General features: G+C 42.9%; 1 protein-coding gene across 1 annotated transcript in view; it reads left to right on the forward strand.

Annotated features, from left to right (window-relative positions):
• Positions 1-14,672, forward strand: part of LOC124062033 (tetraspanin-18-like) — a 32,212-nt gene extending 17,540 nt beyond the window's left edge. The window contains exons 2-9 of the mRNA XM_046394457.1: positions 1,385-1,466; positions 9,353-9,448; positions 10,587-10,781; positions 11,080-11,154; positions 11,981-12,079; positions 12,335-12,511; positions 13,233-13,316; positions 13,836-14,672. Coding sequence (XP_046250413.1) covers positions 1,464-1,466; positions 9,353-9,448; positions 10,587-10,781; positions 11,080-11,154; positions 11,981-12,079; positions 12,335-12,511; positions 13,233-13,316; positions 13,836-13,883 — 777 coding nt within the window. The 5' untranslated portion in view covers positions 1,385-1,463 and the 3' untranslated portion in view covers positions 13,884-14,672. The remainder of the gene's footprint in view (positions 1-1,384; positions 1,467-9,352; positions 9,449-10,586; positions 10,782-11,079; positions 11,155-11,980; positions 12,080-12,334; positions 12,512-13,232; positions 13,317-13,835) is intronic.
• Positions 14,673-26,346: the final 11,674 nt, after the last annotated feature.

Raw genomic sequence — 26,346 nt, forward strand, 5'->3', positions numbered from 1 at the left:
TACAGATGTGAGGACGGCGATTATGTACCTGTCTGCTGCTGTTGTGATAGACTGAAACAAAATGGAAAGGGATTACTGTTGGTATTGCTTGGGGGCATATTTGCTGAGCCATATGGTGAATTTTTTTGTAGATGAATCCCTCAAACAAGCCTCGTCTTTTGGCTGCCCATGCATGTGTAGCCACTGTGGAGGTGTTACTGATTCCCTGAGCTTGTGCTTTGTAGTGTCTAAATTCAAGGCTCTGTGATAAGGGAGTGTATCATTCCAGTGCATCTCCCCACTTCTCAGATTTGTCTGTTTCCTCACTCTGGTTTTGATTGCCTTTTCTAGATGTAATCAGACCCTGTATTCTGTATGGGGGAGGATGATACTTCCACTGTCAGTGGGGTTTTGTGTCCTGGTGAATCTGATGTCTGCTGGCAATATGGTGTGTTGGCGGGTTGGTGTGGCTGGCTCCATCAGCCAGAATACTCCAGGGATATTCTCCATCCCCAGCCCCTGTCAGAATGAGAATACCCTGCCTGCATTTTACCATCTAATGTGGCAAGAGCTGCATGCTGTTCATGCCTCCGTAGGCAGCTCTCACCATATTTGATGCTGTAGATGTCAGTGCCAGCACTTTGAAACCGGCTCCAAAGTATTGTCAGTCAAATCGGTGCTGCTGACTATTTTTGCACATCGAGTCTGGAATACTAGCAGTTTAATTGGCTCTCATTGCTATATCGTTATTTTCAGCTGGGAGACACTTGTGGCAGAGCAGTTTAAAAACAGGAAAAAGTTTAAAGCATTTATTGTCATTAGACACACTTGGTTGGAGACGCATCATACACTGACAGTTAAAGCCAGCAACGGCTGGTGAGAAAGCAAGGTATTCTTCTCTCTTTGAATAATGCATGAGTTCATATGCTCATCAAGGTCACGTCAGAAGATGTTTGAGCAGACTGTGGTGTGTTGGGTCCTCTAATAAAGAATAATTAACCAAGTGAGAATGTACATAGATTCTCAAGGCAGATATTAAACTTTTACCTGCTCAGAACATAGGCCTGGACTGCTGCTATTAAAGTTATACTTTTTTTTAATCCTTTCCTTTATAATTTTGCCTTCCAGCTTAGAAGTGAAATATTCACATAGATAAAACACTGTTGCGGTCTTAAATTAGCTCGCTGCTGGGAGCGAGTGCTTCATACATAATAAATGCAAACCCTGTCATTTTAAGTGTCCTAGAATTTTATTTTCTTATTTTCAAGCTCACAGTTTTATTTCTCTTGAATGAATTACACATACAAAGACAAATGTGCCACTTTCATGTTTCCTTGCCGGTGCCTCACTGTTTATTCATCTCAGTCCTGACCTCCACTTCTTCCCTTGTGCTTCTGTCCTACAGCCCATGAAAACAGGAGAGGAGAGAAAACCGAGAAGTCATCAGCTTCACCTGAACAAAGAAGAGGCACACGCGGATACACATGGTGAGATAGTATTTTATCTATGAAAGAAGCACACATGGTGTTGAAGAAAACCCACAGCTTTTATCTTCAGTGCATATTCCTGCGTGAAACCATGCTATGAATGATTTTCACCAAAGTTGTGATTCCACTCCAGCAAATCAGCAACAGAAAACAGCAGAGAGGGCTTGCTGACAGACTCTTTTCAGTAAGGTGCTGACAGCCCAGGCGCAAAGCCATTGTTAACATCAACAGGAGGCACGGTGCTGACGAGAGCCGGTGCGGGAAGCTGGTCCTACGAACGGGCAGACAAGGGCTTTTGTCCCTTTACCATCACAGCAGGCCAGCACTGGTCTTTGTTAGCCTCTGATTTGCATTGGCATTTGTAACATTAGTATTCTAGGCACGGCTGAGTCACAGACATGTATAGATTGAGAGGTTAAAGGGGAGTTTAGACCCAGACACATCAGCTATAATCAGTCATAAAACACATAACCATAAAAGCAGCCAAGTTTTGGATTTTATTTTTTTTTGTGTGTATGTGTGTGTCATTTGTTTAAATTTTAGCGGTGACTCTCTTTTTCACGGGTGCTTTGTGTATATATAGGCAATGAAATAGTAAAAAAAATCATATAAATTGAAAAATACATACACAATATAAAACATACATATAGAATATGAACAAACAACATGACAAACATTCGGTGAATACACTCATACTCTTTCACGCCAGCTATGAGCATCTTAAACTGATTAAAAGGGATCAGCGTGTCCATGTTTCTGTACATCAGTTTGAAAAGGTTCTCTCCTAATCTCTGTATTACCATGCTGGTTTTTGAGAACTAAATAATTTAGGGATCTAGTGAAAAGCATCGTTTCAAGAAAAGGTCACACAGAGTAAGGAACTTGAGCAGGCTGATGACCGTATTTGAAACAAAAGTTAACAAACTCAGTTGGAGTAGTTTATTGATCGAATTAAGTTTGCAGACTGACTTTATGGTGTGCGTACTACTTGCCAGTTTACCTGTGGGGTGAGTGATTTTATCAACATTTTGAGTGTTACGTTTTAGTTTCACCTTCAAATAAGGTGGCTTAGAGAAAAATCAGGGTAGGTAATTTTATTCAGAGTTCATTCTCAGCGGAAGAAAGTTGAAATTTTAGCATCCACACTGCTGAGTAAGAGTGTGGGACACAATTAAAAGCTCAAAAACAACTGTGGTGAGAGTGTCTTGTTAAAAAAAGGTGTAATAAGCAAAAGCAACGTGATCCTTTAAGTTCTGTGATAAATCCTTGAAGCAATCATGATCTCACCTGATGGCTCCAAAATCTCATGTTTTCTCCCAGTTACTCTAATAACCACATACAGTACAAGGTGCTTCCGTTGCAGCAAAAGGCACAATAAAAGCACTGTGATCTGTTTTGCTACGCTGTGCATGCAATGACATTAACACACTTTTGATTTATTTCTATGAAGTTGTTGTTTGCAAAGGGGCATCCAGTATATTTGGCTGTGTCTTTCATCTGAGGCTCCCACCAAAACAAACATTCACACGCTTTATCCTCAAGGCTTTGTTTTCATCTTTGCATTGCGCTTGAAGGAAAGGAAGGAAAGGAAAGTGACATATCTTGTCATTGGAGGGAACTCACTCCAATGAAATTTGTTCTCTGCATTTAACCCACCCAAGTGACGTGCACACACACACAGCAAACCCGGGGCAGTGGGCGACCGCGTGCAGCGCCCGGGGAGCAGTGGGGGTTAGGTACCTTGCTCAAGGGTACCTCAGCCATGGACACCGGGACGGGGAATCGAACCAGCGATCCACCGGTAACGGGTCCGACACCCTAACCGCTGATCCACGACTGCCCCAGCCTGAAACGCCAGCCTGTACAAAAAATTAGGTTACACTGTTCCTTTTGCTGTTTTTCTTTCATTTAACTTTAGTGTGTGAAGGTTCAAATGTGTGCGATACAGTTTCTCGGCCTTCCGTACCGAGGGAAATGGCTGTATTCAGACCAACATATGGCCTTGCAACATGGTGCGAGTGATCGTTCATTAGACAAATGGCTCGCCAAGCTGTCCCCCTGTCGTAAAGTGCTCAGCTCTGCTCCCCTTTGTTTTCTAACAGGAACTAGTGCTAAGTGGAGATGCCAAACACAGCTCTGCAGACAAAGGCCACTCTCACCCCATATCCGGGTTGCTGTGGAGACCAGGGTCCTTATTGTAGGGCTGGACAGATTCCAACATGTTCTGAAAACCAGCTCCAGTGGGTTTCACAGAACTGTGTATTTCAACCATAAGAAAGTCTGAACTCTGATTATTCAGTGTAATGCACATTTTCTGTTCTTTGCCAGGATTTGATGTACGGTGATGTTATGTGTGTGTGTGAGTTCCTGTTTATTTTGTGCTCCTGTGCATGTTTACACTCAAAAGCGCTCTTTTGTGTTTAGTCCCCTGAGGCTAAAAGTGTTGTCTTTCCTTAAATTTCCCATTGTATATTTCTACTGAGGCCATCTGTGATATAGAATCTCTTTATGTGGAGATTTGATGAAGACCTCAGTGTAAACACGATATAAAACAAGGTCCAGAGGTCACCAACATTTTAATAGTCTGTTGCTTTACGGTCAAACACTTCTCAGGGTCAAATTGGTGAGATTTTTTACTGCATTGAGAGTGTGGGAACTTGCAGGAACACCCACTAAAGAAAGAACAAGGCATGGTTGAAGTAGGATTGGAAGGAAACAAGTCCTCCTCTTGTTGTCGCAGTAATTATTGAGCATTTAGTTTTGAATTGAGTTATAACTTATTTTTGTGGAAAGCCCCAGAGACAATGTGTCATCCTCCAAAGCACCCTGTGGGGGGAAAAAAGGCCTGAGCTGAGTCTTAACAGGCGGCGGTGCAGAAGTGTTTATGTGTTCATTGCATGCTGCTACCACATGCCCTCACTGCCAGACAACTAACGGACTGGGGGCTGGAACTCCGGGGAATCAATGCATCATTGACCATGTGCCTGGGCCTGGTATTGATCCGGCCCCTTGCAGCCAGTTTGTATCTTCACTCAGCCAGATAGAGGTGCCGACACAATTAAGTGAGAATCTCTGCTTTGAGAGAGCGAGAATCTCTCTCTCTCTCTCTTCTCACACACACACACACACACACACACACACACAACTAGTGTTCAATTGAAACCAAAATCTGCTCATCTCAATCACATGTCCTCTGCTCGAGTTGACCAAGAAGCTATCACTGCCCTTCCTCCTTCCAATTTTTCTTATCTAAAGAGCAGGAGAATTGATTTCAGTGTAGGAGTATGAGCAACTGTTAGTACAGCTGGATGTGTGCCCAGTTGGGATGTCAAGAATGTAGCCTGCAGTGCTGTTGACAACACATGGCTGGTCTCTTTCTGACTACACATTTGTTCATTCCAGGAGACTTCTTTAGTTAATCAGCCTGTTGTTCAGGAGTGTGTCAGCTGCCTGGTCAGAGGACTCCTGCCCTCGGGGATTCACACAGTCACAATTGAATGGGTCAGGAGAGAGCGCCTCTCACAGGCTCGGATAATAACTGCTTTATATTCATGGCATATGCAGAAACAAAGGAGTGAAATGATCTATGACTTTGCAAGGGAGAGCAAATTCATCAGAGACTTGTCCGCTTTTTTGTGGTGAACTAGTAATGCCCCTAATGTTCACAAGCTGATGATGCTCACTGCATCTGTATGTATATACTGTGAAAACTCATTAAGCCTAGCTTGCCTTAGGTTAGAGTATTTGTGTGTTTCCACCTGAGCATCTAACCAACATTAGGACCTTTGCTGCAAGCCTAGCAGTTTCTTGAACTTCCCAACCCAGCTGAGTTTCTACGCTCTGCTCTCTGTGTGAGCTACACCCACACACGCCGTGTGCTTGGGTGCCTTTGAGCTACATTCGTACACTTTCTCTCTGTGGTTGTTCCCTGTTGTCTGCAAGCTGTATGCCCTCTAAAGCAGCATACAGTGCTATAGCTGCTTAGCATTCAGTACACTTCAAAGCTCCTCAGTGTGACAGCACAGCCCAGGGCTCATTCTCTCCTAATTGGAGGTTCATTAAGGGACATGGTGCTCCTCAGGGGAGCCCTGTTCACTGCCAGAGGAGCCTGTCTTTATTCGGATTTTAGGGTGTTTACTTGCTGCGGCTGATTTAGGAAGTCATGGAGAAATATGAAAATGGGTTTTTAATTGAGATGGAGGGTGATGTGGCATGTGTGTTGCCCTTAGTGTCATTATCAGAGGGTATTAGCGCACTCCGGAGAGAGCTTTGGAGTGGAATACAATAGATAGAAAAACACACACCTGCTCCAGCTGCATCAGGGCATCAGAGGACTGAATGTCCCTGGGGTTCAACTACAGGTAATCATTTAGAGGATCAGTGGCATTTAAAGGGGTCAAGCTTCAACTCTTATAATCCTAACAAGGTTTCAGTATTAATGATCATCTGGTATGCAGACTCATGCTCAAGATGAAGTGAAGTGGCTGGTTATCGGAGGGTGGAGGGTGGTGACCGTTTGGCGAGAAGCACACACAGTGTCCTTTTCACGCTGATCCATTTGTTCGGGGCGGTGGCCAGTGGAACAGCAGAATATGGACTCACTTCATTAATCGTTCCGAAAGTGTCAACTTCAAGGAGAACTGCCCAAGGATGTACTATTTATACATGGAGCACTCTCAATGTGGGACAATGTCTTCCTTATCTTTTAATTACAGTGAGTTTGACATGACCATCACGGTTGATCATGTAGATGCCCACCAAACAGACCTCTCTGGTTTTCTGAGTTAACCATGAAAAAACGCCTGTAGCAGTGTTTTGGAATTCCTCATCATTATACTGAGAAGAATTAGGTCACAGGGTTTGCCCTCATTACAGAGCTCAGGCTTCTGTTGGTACTGTGAAGTTGATTTAGGATCAGTTCTCATCAATCCACTATCAAACCCAACCATGCCGAGCTCCGCAGCTCAAACTAGCTTAGGCTCTGTCTTTGCCAAGAGTAAACAAAGGGATCTTATTGCCGTGTGGCGTCTCATGATGTCAGGAACGCAGCAGACGTACAGCTGGCATTTACTGGATACCTCAGAGCAAAGACTGCCACTCAGATTGTCAGATTGAGGACAAAATACAGTTTTTTCAGCCAACAAACACGTTGCTTGCAACTGTAGCAGTGCTATATTCCTTATTGTTGTGTATGTGATTTTTATTTATCGTGGTGGTTTTATTCTTATAGCATATGCAAACACAGTGTCACACAATGCCTTATCTTGACACATTGCTAGCTTAGCAAAGCCACACACCTCAGGAAGCTCTGCCTTTAATCTCGCAGTAAGTCCAGTGTTGTTGTAAGGCTGCAGCACTTGGGGTGTGAACCACGTTTCCCTTGTCTAACTAATGTACTCTGCAGAATATTCAGACTTAGTGGTCTGATCTCTACGGCTGGGCGGTGATCGATGAGGACCTGCGATCCCATGGGAGTCATGGGAAAGATCAGTTTGTTTACTCTGCACTTTCTCTGGGGTCTCTGTGGCAGTTTGATTTATTCTATGCTGGTTTGCACCATAGGCTTGTTATTTGGTGCCTTGCTCAGCCCGCACAGTCCACTTCATTCTCAAGCATCCAATGCATTTTAATGCAGAAATGAAAATTGGCTTCACATCTGACAGTTGGTTTGACCCAGAGATGGGAGTGAAGAGCAAAAGGGTGAAGCTGGAAGAGAAATCAGACATTTTGTTTGGAGAATGAGATGTGAGCTGAGCCCTGAGAGTTTTTCCAGCCGACCCCCTTCCTCCCTCTTCTCGTTCCGCTTCTTCATCCCCTGCTCCAATAAATACAGTTTGTACTCTTCATAGGGGCCCAGGACTAACACTGGAGAGCGGAAGGGATGAGAACGGGCCATTCTGGTGCTTTTTCTGTGAGACTGTAATGTATGCAAATCTCAACACCTCCTGTGCCCTCATTAGGCCTTTCAGTGGGGCTTAAGAAAAGGAGGGGTTAATTAAATCCCATCTCAGGCAACAAGGCTGTTGGTTGCTCTCACAGTACCACTCGGAGGGTGATCAATACCTAAGCATATCATTATGATTTAGAGGAGCTGTTTAAACATAGCTCTAAATCAATTTCCCTGGGTCTGGGGAGGAAAGAAGAGGGAAAAATAATAAGCCCTCAGGCTGGCGAAGGGAGGAAATGCTCTCATTCTGTGTTAACTCGCTCTCACAGCAGACAAAGACTGTCTTCACATCTCTAGCATTGTTCAGTTTTATTGTCACAAGCTTACAATGAGACAAAAAACATTCTCTTGAGCTCACAGCACATTGAAATTAGAAGCAGAGGGCAAGGGAAACCGGTGCAAACAATAAAAGAGAAGCAGACTGGAAAAGATATGGGTTAGGACTTTCCTATTTGCCACACTTCTGTCTTAAATAACTGCAGCAACCAGTTCTCGTTTAAGTTGGTGGTTAGGGGAGATAATGCTTTATTTCCCAAGAAAATGTGAATTTCCCCGTCAAAATTGGGTGAAAGGGTCAAGGCTGAATCCCATCTGAGCAACAGCAGAGCCCCTTCAAAGACGGACAGGAAACAAAGTCGGCGTCGAGCATAACCCAGTCTTCACCGCTGCCTCAGAGAAGCAGAAGAGATCAGCCAGAGGAGTCATCTGACAGCACATCAGACACTGGAAAGTCAGCGTGAAGATTTTTGGATTACATCTAATAGACGCGCTATGGAGTACAGACAAAAGTGTAAAGGAGACATTTCCACTTTTTTTGTCGTTGTCATTTTGTTTTCAATTAGAGGTTGAAGTGTTTAGCTGCGTACTAGAGTAAACCGATTTACAGTTCCTCAGAGAATTCATTTTTTAATCTACTTGTTACCCAGATTCATTTGTGGCTATCACTATGGGAGAGCAAATTAATAATCACAACTACAAAGTATAGAGTGCCAGTTTGTTTCTGCCAAATAATTAGTTTTCTTCTTTGACTGAGGCTGCTATTATAGCTGCCCCACAGATCGTTTCCACTTTGGCTTTTTGCAGAATATATAGAGATGATTCCTTAGACAATTCCTATCCACCCCGAGGGGAAAGTCTTATTCATTTGCAGCTTGGGAGGTTAAACAAATGCTTTGTGCTGCGTCATATATGCAGGGGTCATGGACTGTAAGACACCCGTGTTGTCTCCTAATGCAGGAGAGGTGTTCTTCATTAACCAGAAGTGCTTCCAGAGCAGACCCTCATCAGGGAAAGTGTGTTTATGTCAGATAGAGGGTTGGCTGATGGGACACAGGGCTCCTGCCTCTCATTACATTAAGAAGACAGAGAAGCTCCACAGTAAAGGACATGCGTTGTTGGTTAATGCACGTAGAGCCCCAGTCAGGTCTCATATTCTTAAAATGCTCTGAGATAGACAGCTCCTGGAGTCACACTGAATCCAGGGAACCCATCTGTCCAGAGATTGGACGTGCTGATAGGGAATCAGGCCATCTGACCGTGAAAGCACGCTTTGAAATTACATAAGTTGTCACGGAGTGTGGCGAGATGGGCTGTGTCAGGCTGGGTTGACATTTTGTAGCCCAAACTTGTAGTTACTTAGGGATTGCTATGAAACCATGGCTTGTTTCAGTGCGCCTGAGGGGATATAACAGGGATTTTCAGCTGAAATTGTACCAAATGAACTGACAGGCCTGTGTGTGTGTGTGTGTGTGTGTGTTGTATATTTGAGTGGCAGAACTCATTAAAAATATGAGCAGGTTTCTGCAGAGTATTATTTTCTTGGCAGTTTTCATCTGAATGCCTATCCAAAGTGCTGGAGAACAGGAATACTACTGTGAGCATTTAACAGGATTCATTAACCGGTACGTTTTATGTTGCGTTTTGTGTTGGTTTCTCTCAGGGGCAGGGAGAGGCTTCAGCACGAGGGACAACCATGGAGGGGGACTGTCTCAGCTGCATCAAGTACCTCATGTTTGTCTTCAATTTCCTCATCTTTGTAAGTATTTTTCATCTCTTTCTCAAAGACACTTAATCTGGCCATCTCTGAAGTTAGTGTCAGTCTAATTGATTTAAGATGGGCTTCTGACTGCCCCCCCTGCCTGACTGACTAATGGAACCACATTTGCATTTCATTAGATGGAAGCAATCTTGATTCTATCAAATTCTCTTCTGATTAGATTTTGGTGTGCTGACACACATCTGAGGCACACTGCCACGAAGACTTTGTGACTGGCACCTGAGTTTATCAGTCTTGATCAGACAATCAAGAGTAATCCTGTTAGTCTGTGCCTGTAAAGGGGGGAGAGGGTGGTGCGGGTGAGGGGGGGTGAGAGTAAGAAGGTTTGTCTCTTTTCCTGCTTTATTAAGCGCAACCAAACCGTTTAGAGACTCCACTCACACGTGATTGTTCAGGGCTGGGGTAATAATGCAACCAGCAGAGCAAAGAATGAACTTGGCTGTTAGCATCACTCAATAACAGCTAGTGTTTTACGCTGCCATCCCTTTGTTTCTTTGCATGGCCATTTCACACTCAAGTACTGCAAGAGCGTTTTTCAGCCCCAGTGAGCTTTTAAAATGGCTCCCCCCTCTCCTCATTCTATAACCTCTGCCTCCATGATAAAGTGGCGTTCATTTGCAGAAGCCCACGTTTCTCTCTGTGATAGAAAGAAGAGGATTGGTAGAACTGTATAAGGCTCAGGACCCCCTCCCCATATCTCAGTGCCTTCTTTTCTTAATCACATGAGTCACCCCACAGTGGCTTCAGATAGGGTTTAGTCAAAGAGAGGATGGGAAGGGATGGTGGCTACGGTGCTGTGCATTTCTATAGCAGGTTGGGAGGGGGTTAGCTGAAGCAGGGCAGATACCTCCACCCAACCCCCACTAAGGCATTAGGACTCTGGAGATATCGAGCCTTTTATCGGCCCTCAACTCTCACCCCAACCTTTCAGAGATTTGCATTACCAGCATGTTTTCCTGGAAAAAGCACAAATTTATTTTCCATTATATGATATCTTGTTGAATGTCTCTTGTGCCACTGGGGATGCAGAGCTATCCTCTGAGTTCCCATTAATTTTTAAAATGCAGTCAGTTTCTGTTTTGTCTAACTGCTGTCCTCTTTCCTTTTTCTCCATCAGCTGGGGGGCTCTTTCCTCCTGGGAGTGGGAGTGTGGGTGCTGGTGGACCCCACAGGGTTCAGGGAAATTGTAGCTGCCAACCCCCTGCTTTTCACTGGTGTCTACATCATCCTGGGCATGGGGGGCATGCTCTTCCTTCTGGGGTTCCTGGGCTGCTGTGGAGCCATTCGCGAAAATAAGTGTCTGCTCCTCTTTGTGAGTCTGCTGACAAATTTAAAATGTAGTTCTGTTACTGATCTTGTTGGTGTGCATGTGTGTTGATTATTCTGTCTGTCAGTTTTTGGAGCGTCATGCTTGAAACAGAAAGCCAAAAGAGCAAAATGCCCTTCTATCTGCCTTTGTGCCTCAAGCCTCATGCATAGTTAATGCTGAGTGAAACGGGCACAGCCAGAATGTGATTTTTAGTGACTGACGTGCACTTTTTCTGACACTCATCCACCTTGTCCTACTCTCTCTTTCTCCTCTTTGCCCTTTCTCTTTTGTCTTATTGCAGTTCTTCATGCTTATCCTCCTCATCTTCTTAGCAGAGCTGGCTGCCGCCATCCTGGCCTTCATATTCCGGGAGCATGTAAGTTGCAGCTGTACTCACTTCACCCGTGATCTCCAGTGTCCAGTAAGGTTAGGAGGGTCAAATTCCAGTACCAAAATGTGTTCATAGTAGTTGGTATCAAAATACCAAAAGCTAGTATTTATTGCCTGGTGAGACTCCTGTTTGTCTTTACTTATTCTTTCACCAGGCAGTTGCTGATTTGCATAATATGTTTGTCATTTTTTTGTACTGTTCATCATTTAGACAGCTTTGCCTATGGGTTGGTTTGTGTTTTAACAACATTCTCCACCCATGTATTGCACTGCTACTGTTGTCAGACTCACAGTGAACAATGAAAAAGGATCAAGACCAATGCAGTAGAATCAACCTTGTCAAATTCTGATGGCTACATTACCCACAAAAACTTGAATGCTGACATTTGAGTCAGAGATTTAGGTGTGCTCTGTGAGTTGCACCAAATGTAGCCCTAGAGGAATGTGGTACAGAGGTCTGATAGGCTCAATTCTTACATACCGCAGTATATATTTTTTTCTTTTTCAAACTTCAAACATCTTAAGCACCAACTGACTGACTGACTTCTTTCAAGTTACTTCACTTGAGAACATTTATCGGGGCTTCGTGCAGCTCCCTGAGGAGTCACAAAAGCCTTCATATAACTTTCTTTCACATATGTAATAGTATTCACCAAACCTGTAAACAGACTTTGTGCAAACTCTGTGCAGTTCCCAAATAAAAAGATACCCTAACTCTTTTGTCCACTGATCTTCTCTGTTGTGAAAGAAACAGGTATTATCCCTGTGGATTCACTAAACTGTGCGCTCACCAGCTGTTTTTTTTTGTTTAGCTGACCAGAGAGTACTTCACCAAGGAACTGAAGAGACACTATCAGGGCTACAACAACACTGATGTCTTCACCTCCACATGGAATGCCATCATGACTACAGTAAGGCCACAGCACACATGGCAAAGAGCTTTCATATTCTAGCTTTTACCAGCTCATTGCCTCCGCCAACTGTCTGTGGAAACAGGGAGGTTTGCACCCTGGCGTCAGGGGGTTATATTTTGTAGATAAAATCCTAGACATTTAGGTCAATATTCATGCTGGATTGGTACACGCACATGGTGGACCACAGGCCAGTGCACAAATAGGCACTCAGCACTAAGGACTTCTTCTCCTATTCTCTCCTCTCCTCCTCAGTTTGACTGCTGTGGGGTGAACAGCCCAGAGGATTTTAAGGACAGCCTGTTCAGGCTGATCAACCAGAATCATGCGGTGCCAGAAGCCTGCTGCCAGCGTGCCAGTCAGACCGGGGAGTTGGCCTATATCAGCCAGGAGCAGTGCTTATCAGGCAATATGATGTTCCGCAATAACAAGGTATCTTCTGACATCTACTACGACATCCTCTCTCTCCCTCTCTCTTTCCCCTTCCTTCCAAACCACCTCCAGGCTTAATTAGAGCAGGAGATGGTTGAGGGGTGACATCCAGGGCGAACGCTGACTCCTCCATGGCTGATTAGTGCTTCTCCATGTTTTGGGTGTCATGGCAGGCCTAACTATGTGTTATAGTGTGGAGACACCAGTGTGTGCATCTGAGCGTTTGTGTGTGCCTGTGTACGTGTGCATACAATGGTAAATTGGAATATTGGTGGAGCATACAAGTGTGCAAAAATAGAGGATAATAAGTATATGAATATGTGAAAATGAGGTGTGCTTCACAGTTGCACACATGCACACCCACGTCCCCTCCGCTTCCATGTGCGTAAAGAAAGCCGCGGAATGAAATGTAATTACAATGAAAGCTTCAGGAAGAGGTTTTTACCGTGCTCTCCACCTGTTGTTTTTCAAGCCACCAGCACAATGCGAGGTGTCCACGTTGTGTGTGTGTGTGTGTCTCTTTCTCTCTCTGTTTATTCACACAAAGAGCCCTCATTAAAAGGCAGTGAGGCTGGAGGCTGCTTCCCACTCATTCAGCCAGGCCTTTGTTCAAAGCCTCACTCAATTAAAGCTGTGATGTTACTTTAATTGCCTCTGTAATTCTGAAAAGTTTATAGCCTATTGATTCTCTGCTGAGCGTAACATCTTTGCGTTTCCACAGGGCTGTTACTCTGCGGTAGTCGACTACTTTGAACTGTACATCTATGTGGCTGGGGCGCTGGCCATCGTGGTGCTGACCATTGAGGTATAAACGGTTTCCATTTTAGTGAAATCTTCAAATATACAGCCGTTTTTATGCCTCTCCAGTGATGTGAATATTCATTTCAGAAATCTGCATTAAGCTGCGTATATTTGCCTGTATATGTTTAGTGTTATCTGAAAGCTGTGGGTATGGCCAGATCGCCATCTAGTGGTGAGGCATGGTGCTGCAGGAACATAAATTTGACTGAGCTGCCCTTTTGCGGTTTTTTTTTGGGAGGTTTTTTGTTTTGTTTTGTTTTTGAGTTAGCCAGATGCATGAATACTGAGTTTACGTTTTAAATAATAAACAATTCATCATACAGTTCTGTTTAATGACACACACCTCAAAAATGGATCCCAGTACTGAGGAATGTATGTAACTATCACCATTACAGTAGTGGTGTAATAGTGATCCAGGGGAGGAGAGGAAGTAATTCACTGCTATTCTCGGATCACATATTTGTCATAATTACGTAAAACATTATTTCCTTTGCTAATAATTTCTTTTTCTTCCTTTCCTCAGCTCTTTGCCATGGTGTTTGCAATGTGTCTCTTCAGGGGAATCCAGTAGAGCTGCTCCATCGATGAACTTCTTTTTTTTTTTTCTTAAAAAAAAAAAGGGAATTCAGGAGAAAGAAACAAAATGGACACTTGTAAATTTGTTGATCTCTTTTTCTATTGGCTAATTGGTAGAAAACCAAACTCTCAAACTCTTGTACTTCACAGCTGGACTTTTGAGGTACTGGGTTGCAAAAAACAAACAAACACGTAAACCATAGAGAAAATGGGAGATCAGATACAAAACTGATGTAAAAAAGATTTGTGTGTAAAGTGGAAACAGTAATTTTTGGACCAGGTCTAGGACAGACTGGGTGTAAAGTGGACCAGACATGAGGACCAGGTGAAGCCTGCGCAGAAGGCACTGCACTGACTTTTGGATGAAGAATATTTATATAAAGTAAAGTTGGCTTAACTGTAAAAAACAATAAAACTGTGTTTCATGTACACTTTGGCTGTTATCCCGTCCCTTTCACACTCCCTCCCTCCATATGCCTTTTTTACAGCCACTCTTCTTTAATGCTGTATTATATAAGCTCTTTGTGTATGTGTGTGTGCGCGTGTGTGTGTGTGTGTACATACTTGACACTCTTTTTGAATGTGTATGGACCAGTTTGTGAGCAGGTGAACTCCTGGCTTTTCATCATCCATCCCAAGCTTGAAAGCCGACCTTCTTTTTCTATTTGTATGGTGATGTTTATTGCAGTAGTGGTTTCATGTGGTTTTAGGTGGTGAAATGTACTTGTATGCATTTGTATTAGATTGATGAAAAGTCGTTGACATAAAAGGCATTTGAAATGACTGTCCTTGTGTTTTGTTCTTTCTTGCACATTTTCAGATATCATTTAAGAATATAATAAACGTCATGTGTAAGCTACTACGCTGCGGTAGTCCTCAGAAATGATGGAAGTATAAGCAATAAATTAAAGGTTTTACAAGAATGAATGCTCATCCAGTCTGGTCAGCTGAGAATGACTTTATTTTTTATTCATTATCCATGGTTACAGCTTGGAAAGAGAAACAAAAGCCTTGCTAATGTTATGAAACACAGGCTTAAGAGGTCAGATGGGTTTTTTCCACCCCTCTTTCTTTCTTTATGGAGTAGGTTGTTAAACTGCAAAACAAAGAAATTTGTCAGAGAAGACAGTATGCCACGGCCAACAAATCATTGTAACCCTCTGCTACATTTTTTGGCATTTGAAGAACTGAAATATAAAAGATGGATGTTTTGTTTACCGACGAGCCGGAGCATAATAAAATATGGTTAGGGTCCACATAATAGCTGTTGTCGTTACTGTGATAATGAAATCAATTTCATACCACATACATTAGTGTATTGATTTGTTTTTTTCTTTCCAGCAAGAAAATCCATGATAAGTGTGACGAACATTCAGAAACGATAAATAAGGCAACCGAGTCTTTTCAACAGGCGAAGCAAATGGCAAAATGACAGTAAAAGCATTAAAAACAAAGCACTAAGAGTGAGAGAGAGTACAGCTTGTGTGAACATTAGTCTTTAGCGTACAGAGCAATGAAATTAATGGGAAGAAAAGTCAAAATACATAAAAATTGTATAGCAGCTGATGTAAGGGATATTAAACCTCCCACAGGGGTGTTCATATGTTTGCCTGATTAAAAAAAACTGTGTGATCATTTTATTTTCACTTTACTCTGCACTTGAGAGACACACAGTTTTGCAAAGTGGAAAACTTACCCAGTATCCGTCTTAAGAGTGGGTTCACACACACACAAGAAACACTTTCACTGTACCTTAGATCCAAAAAATACATTTTTGTGCCTGGTGAAAGAATTCAAGTTACGAAGTCATTTTGACAGCCAATGAAAGCGCAGGGGGTGGGAAAAGTAAATACGGGCGGCTGTAGTCTGTGACAATTCCTTTTGTTTCTCATCAGTTTCCACGCAACACTGACACATTATTTGTTTATTTATTTGTCAGTTGGTGACTCCATCCATCCATCCATTTTCTATACCGCTTATCCGTCAGGGTCGCGGGGGAGCTGGAGCCTATCCCAGCTGACTACGGGCGAGAGGCGGGGTTCACCCTGGACTGGTCGCCAGTCAATCGCAGGGCCAACACACAAAGACAAACAACCACACACTCTCACACTCACACCTAGGGGCAATTTAGAGCAGCCAATTAACCTAATGTGCATATATGCAGGTATTGTGGGAGGAAGCCGGAGTACCCGGAGAAAACCCACGCAGGCACAGGGAGAACATGCAAACTCCACAAAGAAGGGCCCAGACCGGGATTCGAACCTCTTGCTATGAGGCGACAGTCCTAACCACTGCACCACCGTGCCGCCCAGTTGGTGACTCTGGTGGCTGTAATGCGCACAGCTCAGAGGTTACCTGGGCACAAAATGGCTCGGCTATGGGGTCCTCAGTGCAGCCAGGTGAGCCGCAGGTGCACCAGTAAAATAACAGCTTTTACTGCCTACTGTATGAATGACCGTCCTTTTACATGCAAAGAAATCTTTAAATGTTGTACATGTATTCAATGATATATGCGTAATTAAAAAAAAGCTTTATCAAAAGTTTTTATGAACAAAAAGGTTAAGCTAATTTTCTTGTCTTTCCTGTCACATGATGATGCTGATTTCGTGATTCACCTTCCAGAAGACGTGACAAAAAGCAAAAGGTAAAGTTAATTTTCCTAAAATAATGTTGTTGTTTTGTTGTTTGTTGTTTTACACATATCTGTTCAATCAGGAAAGTTTATTTGTGTGCGTGCAGAATCTTTTGAATCAAGAGTCAAGCAGCAGGGTTTGTTGTCCTTGTAAGTAATCATGTGAAAAGTGTAAAACACCGTCGGCGGGATTGTCCCTCTCAGGCGCCAGACTCTTGTACAATGGCTCGTATTAATCCACAGATGTTACGCCGCGCACACGCTAAGGTCATCACGAGGCTAGCTGCTCAACGGCTAACAGTAAGGTCAACACGAGGCTAGCTGCTCAACGGCTAACAGTAAGGTCAACACGAGGCTAGCTGCTCAACGGCTAACAGTAAGGTCAACACGAGGCTAGCTGCTCAACGGCTAACTAACAGTAAGCTAACGTTAGCTTTTTTTTTCTTTTTCTTTTTTAGCTGTAAATGGTTGCCTGACCGAATTAAAAGAGACAACAAAACTCCATTAAGTTGAGCGATATTGGTATTACAAGGAGCTCATTTCACATGACACAGAGTCATGGTTTCATATTCAAGACAAAAATTTATAAATAACCAGTGCTCGCGACTCGTTTGTACGTATTTATATCTACCTGTGTGTGTGTGTGTGTAAGTAATTTTGTCTGTTAAAATTGTGCAGATAAACTTACTAGCCATAAAGCAGTTAGCCAATGGGTGCAGGCACTTTAACTAGTGGTTAGTTTAACGGAGAATGTAAATAAAATGTCTCATTTTAGACTTTTTGTCAGACAAAACACTTTTTTTTAGCCCCCATGTCATCTTAGGATCTCTAAAATTGTGCTGGGCATTTTCCCTATTTCTCATTTTAGACTGAAATTGCCAATCAGTGTTCTTCGCAAACACAATGGACATATTAATCAATAATCAATAAAACACACCACTGCCACAGGTGTACAGTAGGTGCAGAGCACTCCTCTGCCTCCACAGTCCCACTGTGAGGATGTGGGTGTGCAAAGTGAAAGTGCACTATTAGGCCGACCCGCAGAGCTGATGGGGGGTGAGCATAGCTGAACTAAGATGCCCCAGTCAAGCAGATCAGGTGTTACTCATTCACTTTTTCCTGGTCGCACTCCATCGTTTGTCCTGGCTGCTTGCAGGCGGACATGTTTGCCATCTTTCTCCACAGCTCCCTCACACTGTTCTGTGGGAGCTTGTTTTCACTCATCTCTCTGTAGGTGTTCTTTCCATCTTGAATTTTATTCAGTTCTCCCTGGGTTTGGTTTCTCAAAGGCATATGTTGAGTCTGGCTTAGATCTAACAAATGAAAAGTCTCCAGATAGACATCTTAAGTTGCAACACTTGCAAAAAGCTGTCTCTGTTCTTGGATATGTCAAACAGGACTTGTTGGCTATGCAGTCTGGGTGAATTAGGACTCTTTTCAAACTAAAAACAACAGAGCAAGGATACAAATTCACGCTGCTCTGCACTGCTGATGAGTGGAGAAAACGGCTTGAAGGGCTTGCTGGGATCTTCATTGTTTGTTTCACAGTATTGTTCATGAACCACAGATTAGCTGCGTTTTTGTGGACGGGGTTTCAGCCAGCAGGTGACTGGTTGAATAGAAACACTGCTGTTATTTCTGGGAAAGCCTGGCACTATGGCTGCTAACATTTCTACATTTTTTTTTAACTCTGTAGGTGCCTCTAAACCAGACTGGAGCAGGTACGGCTTCATAAACTTATTGTCATCTTAACGGTGCAGTTTGTTGTTTCAACAGTTGTTAGTATTGTGGTTTTAAAAGAAAAGGTGAATCACCTTGTTCACGTATGCCAGGGAGCTGCTGTTCCTTCTACGAATGCAAACTAGTTGTTTGGGTTGACCCAGACTGCGCCTGTCTCGCACAGACAAGAGTGTAAATGGCAAAGTAAAGATAAAGTACCCTGATTTTCAGTTAAGACCAGACTTAAGTACTATTAAGTATTATTCATCTTATTTAATATTTGTAGTTCTACCTTATTTTAAAATCATCGGTCACAATTTTAAAAGAAAGCCTACGCATAATGTTAACATGTGATTACAATTTTCCTAACAGACATATTACAAAACACACATTTAGACTTTGGGAACGTATGAATACTTGTTAAGCTCAAGGTGAACTGAACTACAGCCAGCTGACTTCTTTTAGTTTTCCTGCCTCATTACCATATACTGGAGTTCATTACAGTCACCTCAAATAAAAAGAGAAATTCGCAGCTCTGTTTCTTATTCCATATACGCCAGCGGCAATCAAGTATGGCCACGAAACAGTAACCAGCGGTGTTAAGTGAATCGTAACTTAACTAAATCATAAAAACTCTAAAAGCAGCACAGCAGACCACAAAAGTACATATTCTTTTGAGCTATTCAAGACATACAGTAACTTGATTAGTGTCTTATCTTTGGCTTTTGGAATTATTAGCTTGCACTGCTGTTCACTGAGGTTTGAAACCCCCTGACATTCTTACTTCTTGCTTGAAGTATTAAGCTTACTGTAGAATTTACCTCCCGCACATGTCTTTAAATATAAAATATTAAATGATAGATGATAAATTCATCTCAGTTTGCATCTTTGTGTGAGTCCGTGGTGTCCAGTGCCATCACATATGGTGTTGCCTGCCATGGCAGCTGCCTGAAAGTGATGGACACTAACAGACTCAATAGAATCATTAAGAAGGCCAGCCATGTTGTGGGAGAGGAACTGGACTCTCTGACAGTGGTGTCTGAGAGGAGGATGTTGTCCAAAATAAGGACTATACTGGACCTTCCCTCTCACCCTCTTCACAATGTGCTGATCGGCTACAGGAGCTCGTTCAGCAACAGACTCTTACTCCCACGATGCACCACAGAGCGACACAGGAAATCATTCCTGCCTGTCGCCATCAAACTGTTAAACTCTGCACTGTGAGGACACACGCTTTTATATGTACAATGTATATATGTTACACATGTAAATACCTGTATTTTTTTTTAGATTTATACTTATCTTGTTTTTTATCCTATTTTTACATCTTTCATCTTTACAGCTTTCTTTCTTGGTTGGGAAAACTGCAAGTGCAATGTCTGTACAAAAAAGAATTTGCCCTCTGGGATAAATAAACGAATTCTGATTCTGATTGAATTGCCAGCACTGAAAATAAGATGCAATAATTTAGTTCACCACACGGGGGCGGTAGCATTCCTTCTGCTCATCCTTCCTCTGTTGAAAACGTGTATTTTCTTCCAGGCATCATCAAAAGGGACCTTTTTGTGTAAAGACTACTACTAATCATTATTCATTACTTTATATGTTGGAAGAAGTTTTTATTCAAAATTTTGATTTATTTATAATATGAAGTACATTTTTATAATTTTCTTACATTTAAAATAAAAAAAAGTTGCTGCCTTGCACACAAACATAACACATCACCATCTGTATGCATATGTCAGGTGGTGCTCTTTCAGTAACTCTGTAAACATTAACTCCAAATGCATCAACTCTCAAGAGGGCTGAGTTGTTATAATTTTTTTTTTTTAATCCCACAAACTCAACGTGTTGACTGAAGCAAATTTGACATGACTATAAGGCCGAACCCTCAAATTAAAACAGCGTGTCTTTGGTATTTTAGGCACATTTTGTGTTTGACCTGCTGATGAGAAAGTAAGCACCAGTAGCAGTCGGTGTGTCAGAGCACCGACACCGCCCTCCTCCCTCCTCCCTCCCATTTGAAGTGTCTGCAGTGGGTCAGGTCAGGATCTCACTGAGTATTTAACAGCTGCTAAGTGTTACTGGTGGTCAGCACACGCGACTCCTTGTCCACTGTGGTACACTCTCTCCAGTCCACTCCGGTCATGTCACATAAAAGTGATATTGACACAAGCCTGAGTTGCAGAGCTGCTTCTGTCTCTTGAGATCCCGCCGCTTGAATCCAATTTAGACATGTTAAATTTCAAAATCTGGCAGAAATCAGCCTGATGCAAATATTGTGTGTTGACATACTGTGAGGCTTTGTTTTTGTTTGTTATATCATACACACTAAAGGCTGCTTTCATTTTACCGAAGAATACCAAAGTAAAGGGTTTATTCTTCTTTGAATTTGTTTATCTGAATTGACAGTTTGTGGTAAAACTTCTCTCAGAGCGTCTTTGCCTGTGTCAGCATTTTCCATCTTAATTGTGGCCAAGATCCTTGCAAAAGCTTTTGAATCCTCGCTATATATAACAAATCTTAACAGAAGAACAGAAACTGTGAATACATTCAAGAACACTCCTTTGTTCTCATACTAGTCACAGGGGTTGGCTTTATACCGTTCCTACTGCCATTAGGGGCACTTCTGTAAAAGCCCTTGAAATAATGTCACTACAAAGGATTGATGTTGTCGTATTTACCTCTTTGCTCTGGTCTAGTCTTGCACCACTGCATCTCTTCTTTCCTCATAAAAATTCCTACCAGGAAAGAGGGAGAAGAGAGCAAGGGTTGGGTGTAGCGGTGGGGCTGGGGGGCTCCTTGTTCAGTTTGTTTTAGCCCCCTGTTTGGAGAGGAAACTTTCATTGCTTGATGATTTATGAGTGGTTAAACTCCCAGGGGAATTAGAGCCTTTTTTTCCTGCATGTAATAACCCACCCTCCAACTTAAAAACTTGGGTTTCTCCTTTGTGTTGTGTTTATCCAGTATGAAAGGTGTTAGGTCCGGTGGGGAGTTGAAGGGTGAGGAGAAACCCCGCAGGACCGTTCAACAGAAACCATACCAGGGTTAGACGATTCACATCTGCTGTGATGTGACCGCAAAATCCATTGTGAAAATGTGAGGATCTAAAGATACTCTCAGTGATACAGTTTGATACACAGGACATGCAGTAAACCAAATAATTCTGCATCTCACTCGAACTGCCTCGCTTTTGTGGCATAGAACTACTGAATTGTCCCACAGCTACTGAGTCCCACAGAACCAGTGGCCTTGAACTCGACCGGGCAGCCTTTGTGACGCACAGTGTGGTGCCCACGACCCAGCATGAAACAGGAAGTGAGCTGGAAAGGCCAGGAAATTAGTCTGTAGGGATGGGTCGTTTCTCAGGCTGAGCATCATCACTGTCTTCAGAGATGTCTTGTGCTCTGTGACTCACTTGTGGACCATGTGTTTTCAGTCCAAAGGACTTGGATTTAGATGACGACTACAAATAGATGGCCCTAGCTATCCCATGTGAGAAAACCACAAAGTGCTCTATGGTTACAGAGGAGAAGAGTAATGTTTAGCAGCCAGCCGAATGATAATGACTGTATGAGACCACTTCATTTTTCCTCATTAGTTATCTCTTTGTTTTGGTTTTTTTTTCCCCTCACTTTCTCTGTTTCCCCTGAGCGTGTCTGTATTACAAAGTTTCCTCACAGCTGGAGGCTAATGCAGCGCTTAGCTCCTCATTGCACACCAGATTTTTCTCACCCTGTGGCCTTCGCTGTTGAGCCGTCATCTCGGCCTGTCAACCAGGTCCATAGTGACCCATCGCATGAGTCCGTGAGAGGTCAACTGTTGTGTATGTCTGACCTTTGAGCTCCGGCAGCAGGCGGGCTTATTGTGCAAATGCACCGAACATGGCTGGAGTGCGCAATAAATCAGAAGGATGCCTCACCGCCCCCATATTCACAAGATTCATAATTGGAAGCATATTGCCGAGGGAAGAGACAAAATGCTGCTCCGGAGCAAACAGTTTGAGGGGGTTGGAGACGCAACCTGGTAACAAACTTGAAGTGTGTTAGGAGGGAAACAGTGGACAGGCTGCTGATTCAGTGTGAGTTGATTCTTAAATTTTTAAAGGGCTGCGCACAAGCAGAGGAATCAACAGCGTGAGTCATTTCATAGCTACAGCGTGCCAGCTGACAGTTGAGGCATGTTTTATCAGCAATATTATTTATATTCTTCCATATGCGTCTTATAAATACAACAAGGAAACTGAACTTTTATAAACTGAACTAACAATGTCTTATATGTAATGCTTCTGCCAATATGCCTGCTACTTTAACAGTGCTGCTGCTCTCCAACAATACATAAGTGCCAGTTTAACCCACTAACTAACCCGGTGGTTGGATCCGCACCGTTATAACCGGGCCAAACATTCACCCATGTGTCAGTACCACTTTAAATCCTTTCCCTCCCTGTTTATGTTAGCATGTCAGAAAGCCACACTAGACATTTCCACACACTAATAAAACTTGAGTTTTATTAGTGGGAGTCAGTGAATGATGTGAGCCATCGTGAGGCTGTTTCCATGGTTACAGACCACAGACATGCCTGTCAGGCAGCACGCAGGGCATCGCCTGTTTGGTGGCCAGTGTCATCTGATGAGAAAATGGAGACCGACCGCAGATTAACAAGCCAGGCTACTACCTTCTTACCTTCTCAGACATGGGAAGATGTTCGCTCCAATTGCTTATTTTTGGGTCACTGTGAATTTTGATTAGTCCACTGATTGGAACTGTACTTCTTGTTTGTGTTTTGCACCAGGGTTTTTTTTTTCTCCATCTTTTTTCCCACCAGTGAACAGTTTTCACATTGACAGTTTTGTTGGATAAGCCTTGATACCACTTGGAAACAAAACTCAGTGCTGGACGAAATATTCACATCCTTATGTAAAAGCAGCAGTACCACGACCAGCACCACCATACCAGTCGTGTAATCGGGTGCACACATTTCGATACCCCTGTGTTGTTTTGCAGATTTACAACGCTGCAGATGTGCTCGACAGTGCGAGCATCAAAAGAGACGAGATAGAGTTGAGTCGTAGATAAGTTGATAGGAGAAGTTGGCCCACAGCCAGAGAGCCCATTAGAAGGAGCTCAGGGAAGTATCCATGCTCGTCTCTCAGTAGAGCCTCCACTCTGATCTCACCTCTGAGCCAAGTCCTCCTCCTACTGCAGACACAATGACCCGTCAGATCCTGCAACGCACAGCTTCAGTGACAAGTGCAAATACACATTTTGGGTTTAGTTTATTTCTGTAATTCTGAGCTACGGCCTGAAATATACATAAAATGACCCAGCTCGGACAGAGTTGGGGACTTAATTGTGTCAAAAGTTTAGCTAAAAATGAGGTTTGCTCGTATTCTCAGCTAGTGATGAGGGACGTTTTTCGGACAAGGTGATGTACGTCGCGTTTCTTCCTTTTCAGCCGCCTGCTCCTCTCCACAAAGATGTGCTGCGGGGCTGAAGTGCTGACTTACGGCCACAGCAGGAGACTGCTCCACTTTTTATGTCCCTTAGGACAGCATTAATATATCAAGCTTCTGCTGGCTCTTTTGATTTATGACAATATGTCACTTGAAGTTTTTCTTTTTTTTTTCTTTTCTGGTCAGTATGCTTGTCTTTTTCCTTTGACTCCAGTCCTCTACAGTTCATAGGAGCCCTTTCATTGGTCCAAAAGTGAGTGGATAAATTTGATTTACAGTGCAAACACCAGCTTTATTATCAAACCAAGGGGATCGTTTAACAGTGTAAGCCAAGGTATCAGCTCTAAAATATGACCAATAAGAATTTTTTCCCTGAAAGCTGATATAAGTGGTGATTTACAGCCTTGGCCTTGCTAACGATGGCCCTTAATGAGCAGCTCAAGCATCCACTTGTTTATGGAGCAGGCTGATTGACAGGCCAACCAATGGAAAAATAAAGTAGTGAATGAGGAATTGGATCTGTCCCCTCTTTGGTGTATCAGCAGGGCCCTAATGCAGTGGGGTGAACTTTGAAGTGTCCTAATGGTCTTCATGGTCCCTTAACCATGCAGGCTTCTATTAAGGGTGTCAGTGGAGCCTGGCTGGAGCAGCGTGACCCATTAGGTTTAATGAGTGCTGTTCAGGGCACAGTGGGCTGCTCTTCTTCCTCTCTGTGAGTGTTTATTTATGTCATCTACCCACATTTTAGGCGGAAAGGTGGGGGAGTGTAGAGGCACGGTTTAATGTCTGTTTAACTAGCAGCACCTTTTGTTGTTAGGGTCTCTGATTGTATGACTAAGATGGTCTCACTGGGGCAATGGTTATGATATGATATACCCTCTCTGCCACACACATCCATTGTTGACCAAAAACTATTAAAAGCACATCAACGGGCCTTAGTTATGAGTCGTGCAGTTTCTTTTCAGTCAATCCCCCACACACCACGCTGCTGCTGTAAATACTCACTAATGCCTCAAGTCCACCACTGAAAATAGTCCCCAACAAATACACTATTTATTGCTGTTAAGAGTAGAATTTGCCAAAGGCTCCGGTGTCCAGCTGTGTAAGGATATTATGTACGCTTTTTAAAAATAAAAGGTATATATTCATGACTGTATTTCCAGAGTTATGTCTTCAGTAGGAACCAGTGGGCTTGAGGTTGACAGGCCGGGAAGTTGAATATTGTGAGATGGACTGACTCATCGTTGGTTTTGGTCTTTCCTCAAGATTTGTTGACTCTGAGAAGAATATAGAATATGCACTTAAAGAGCACTGTAAAATATTTTAAGATGGTTCTATGTAAGTTAAGGTGTGTATTAAGTCGTCGTGATGGTCATTAAAGAGGAAAATGCTTTTGTATAATAAGTATTTGAAATATACAAGCTAGCAGTTCTTCTTCTTCTTCTCTTCCATCGCAGTCCTGTTGATGATCTCCAGTTCCTCCGCTGGAGCTGGACGCTTTGGGTGAGCGAGTGAAGTGCAGACGCTTCGCTTGAGTTTTCCCATTCTCGTGTGTTCTGAGTGCTCCAGTTAAACTCTTGCACAACTGTGGAAAAGACAGCAATTGTTGCTGGGAGCGAGTAGAAATGGGAACGCTCCAACATTCTTTGTAGGGCAAAGACCACAGTAATGGCAAGATGTGAACTGGCACAGGTTATCTTTTCTTTTTTTTTTTTTTCCCTTTCCCTGGCTATGCCTTCCTTCTGTCTTACATGAGAGTTGTCCTATGTGGTTGTGCCTTCTGTGCATGATATTCAGCACAAAGTTTGGAGTAAAGAGTGGATTGATTGCAGACATAGTTTTCGCTGTGTAGGAACAAAGTTTTGAAGTGATTAAAAATGTTTTTTTTTTCTGAGGATTGTTTTGTTGCATGATTGACTTCGCATTGCAAAAACAAAGAACATCTGTGTGAAACGTTGTTGCGTACTGTATTGCATGACAGCTTTTCTCTCACCCTGGCCATAGCTGCACTGTTAACCAAAGACCACCTGGAGGTATTTAAGGCCCATTCAAACTATTAGGCTTAACTTTGGGCCTAATGGCCTGGGCAGAGCATCCCATCTGGAAGCTGCTGATGCAAGACAAAGAATGGGATCACATATCATCCACCTTCAACTGCATTTGCACACACACACATGCATTCATTTTGAGTCAGTGATACAATAAATATTTGTATAGTTTCCCTATGCATGCTGATTGTATTAAGCTCTTTATGTTATTCCCATTGCCGTGCGAGTGTCTCTGTACGTTCACTGGTCTTGTTTTGTTAGTAAACATTGGTTTCGGATTTTCCTCTTAATCATAACATTCATGACAACAAAGCAAGGGAAATTACAGATAAGAGGAAACAGCCTTATTTATTACTTATTAAAGGAATAGTTTGGCATTTTGGCATTTTGCTTTCTTTTAGCAAGTTATATGAGAAGGTTGATACCGCTCGCATGTCTGCCTGTCGACTAGAAGGTGGCTAGTTTAGCTTAGCATAAAGACAGGAAATGGCTAGTCTGACTCTGTACAAAGTACAAAGTTAACAAAATCTAAAACCTCTAAAGCTCACTCATGAATGTATTATATACTGTTGTTGCCAAAAATGTCAAACTGTTCCTTTTACCT

Source organism: Scatophagus argus, chromosome 7, assembly GCF_020382885.2.
Source record: "Scatophagus argus isolate fScaArg1 chromosome 7, fScaArg1.pri, whole genome shotgun sequence".
NCBI classification, from domain to species: domain Eukaryota; kingdom Metazoa; phylum Chordata; class Actinopteri; family Scatophagidae; genus Scatophagus; species Scatophagus argus.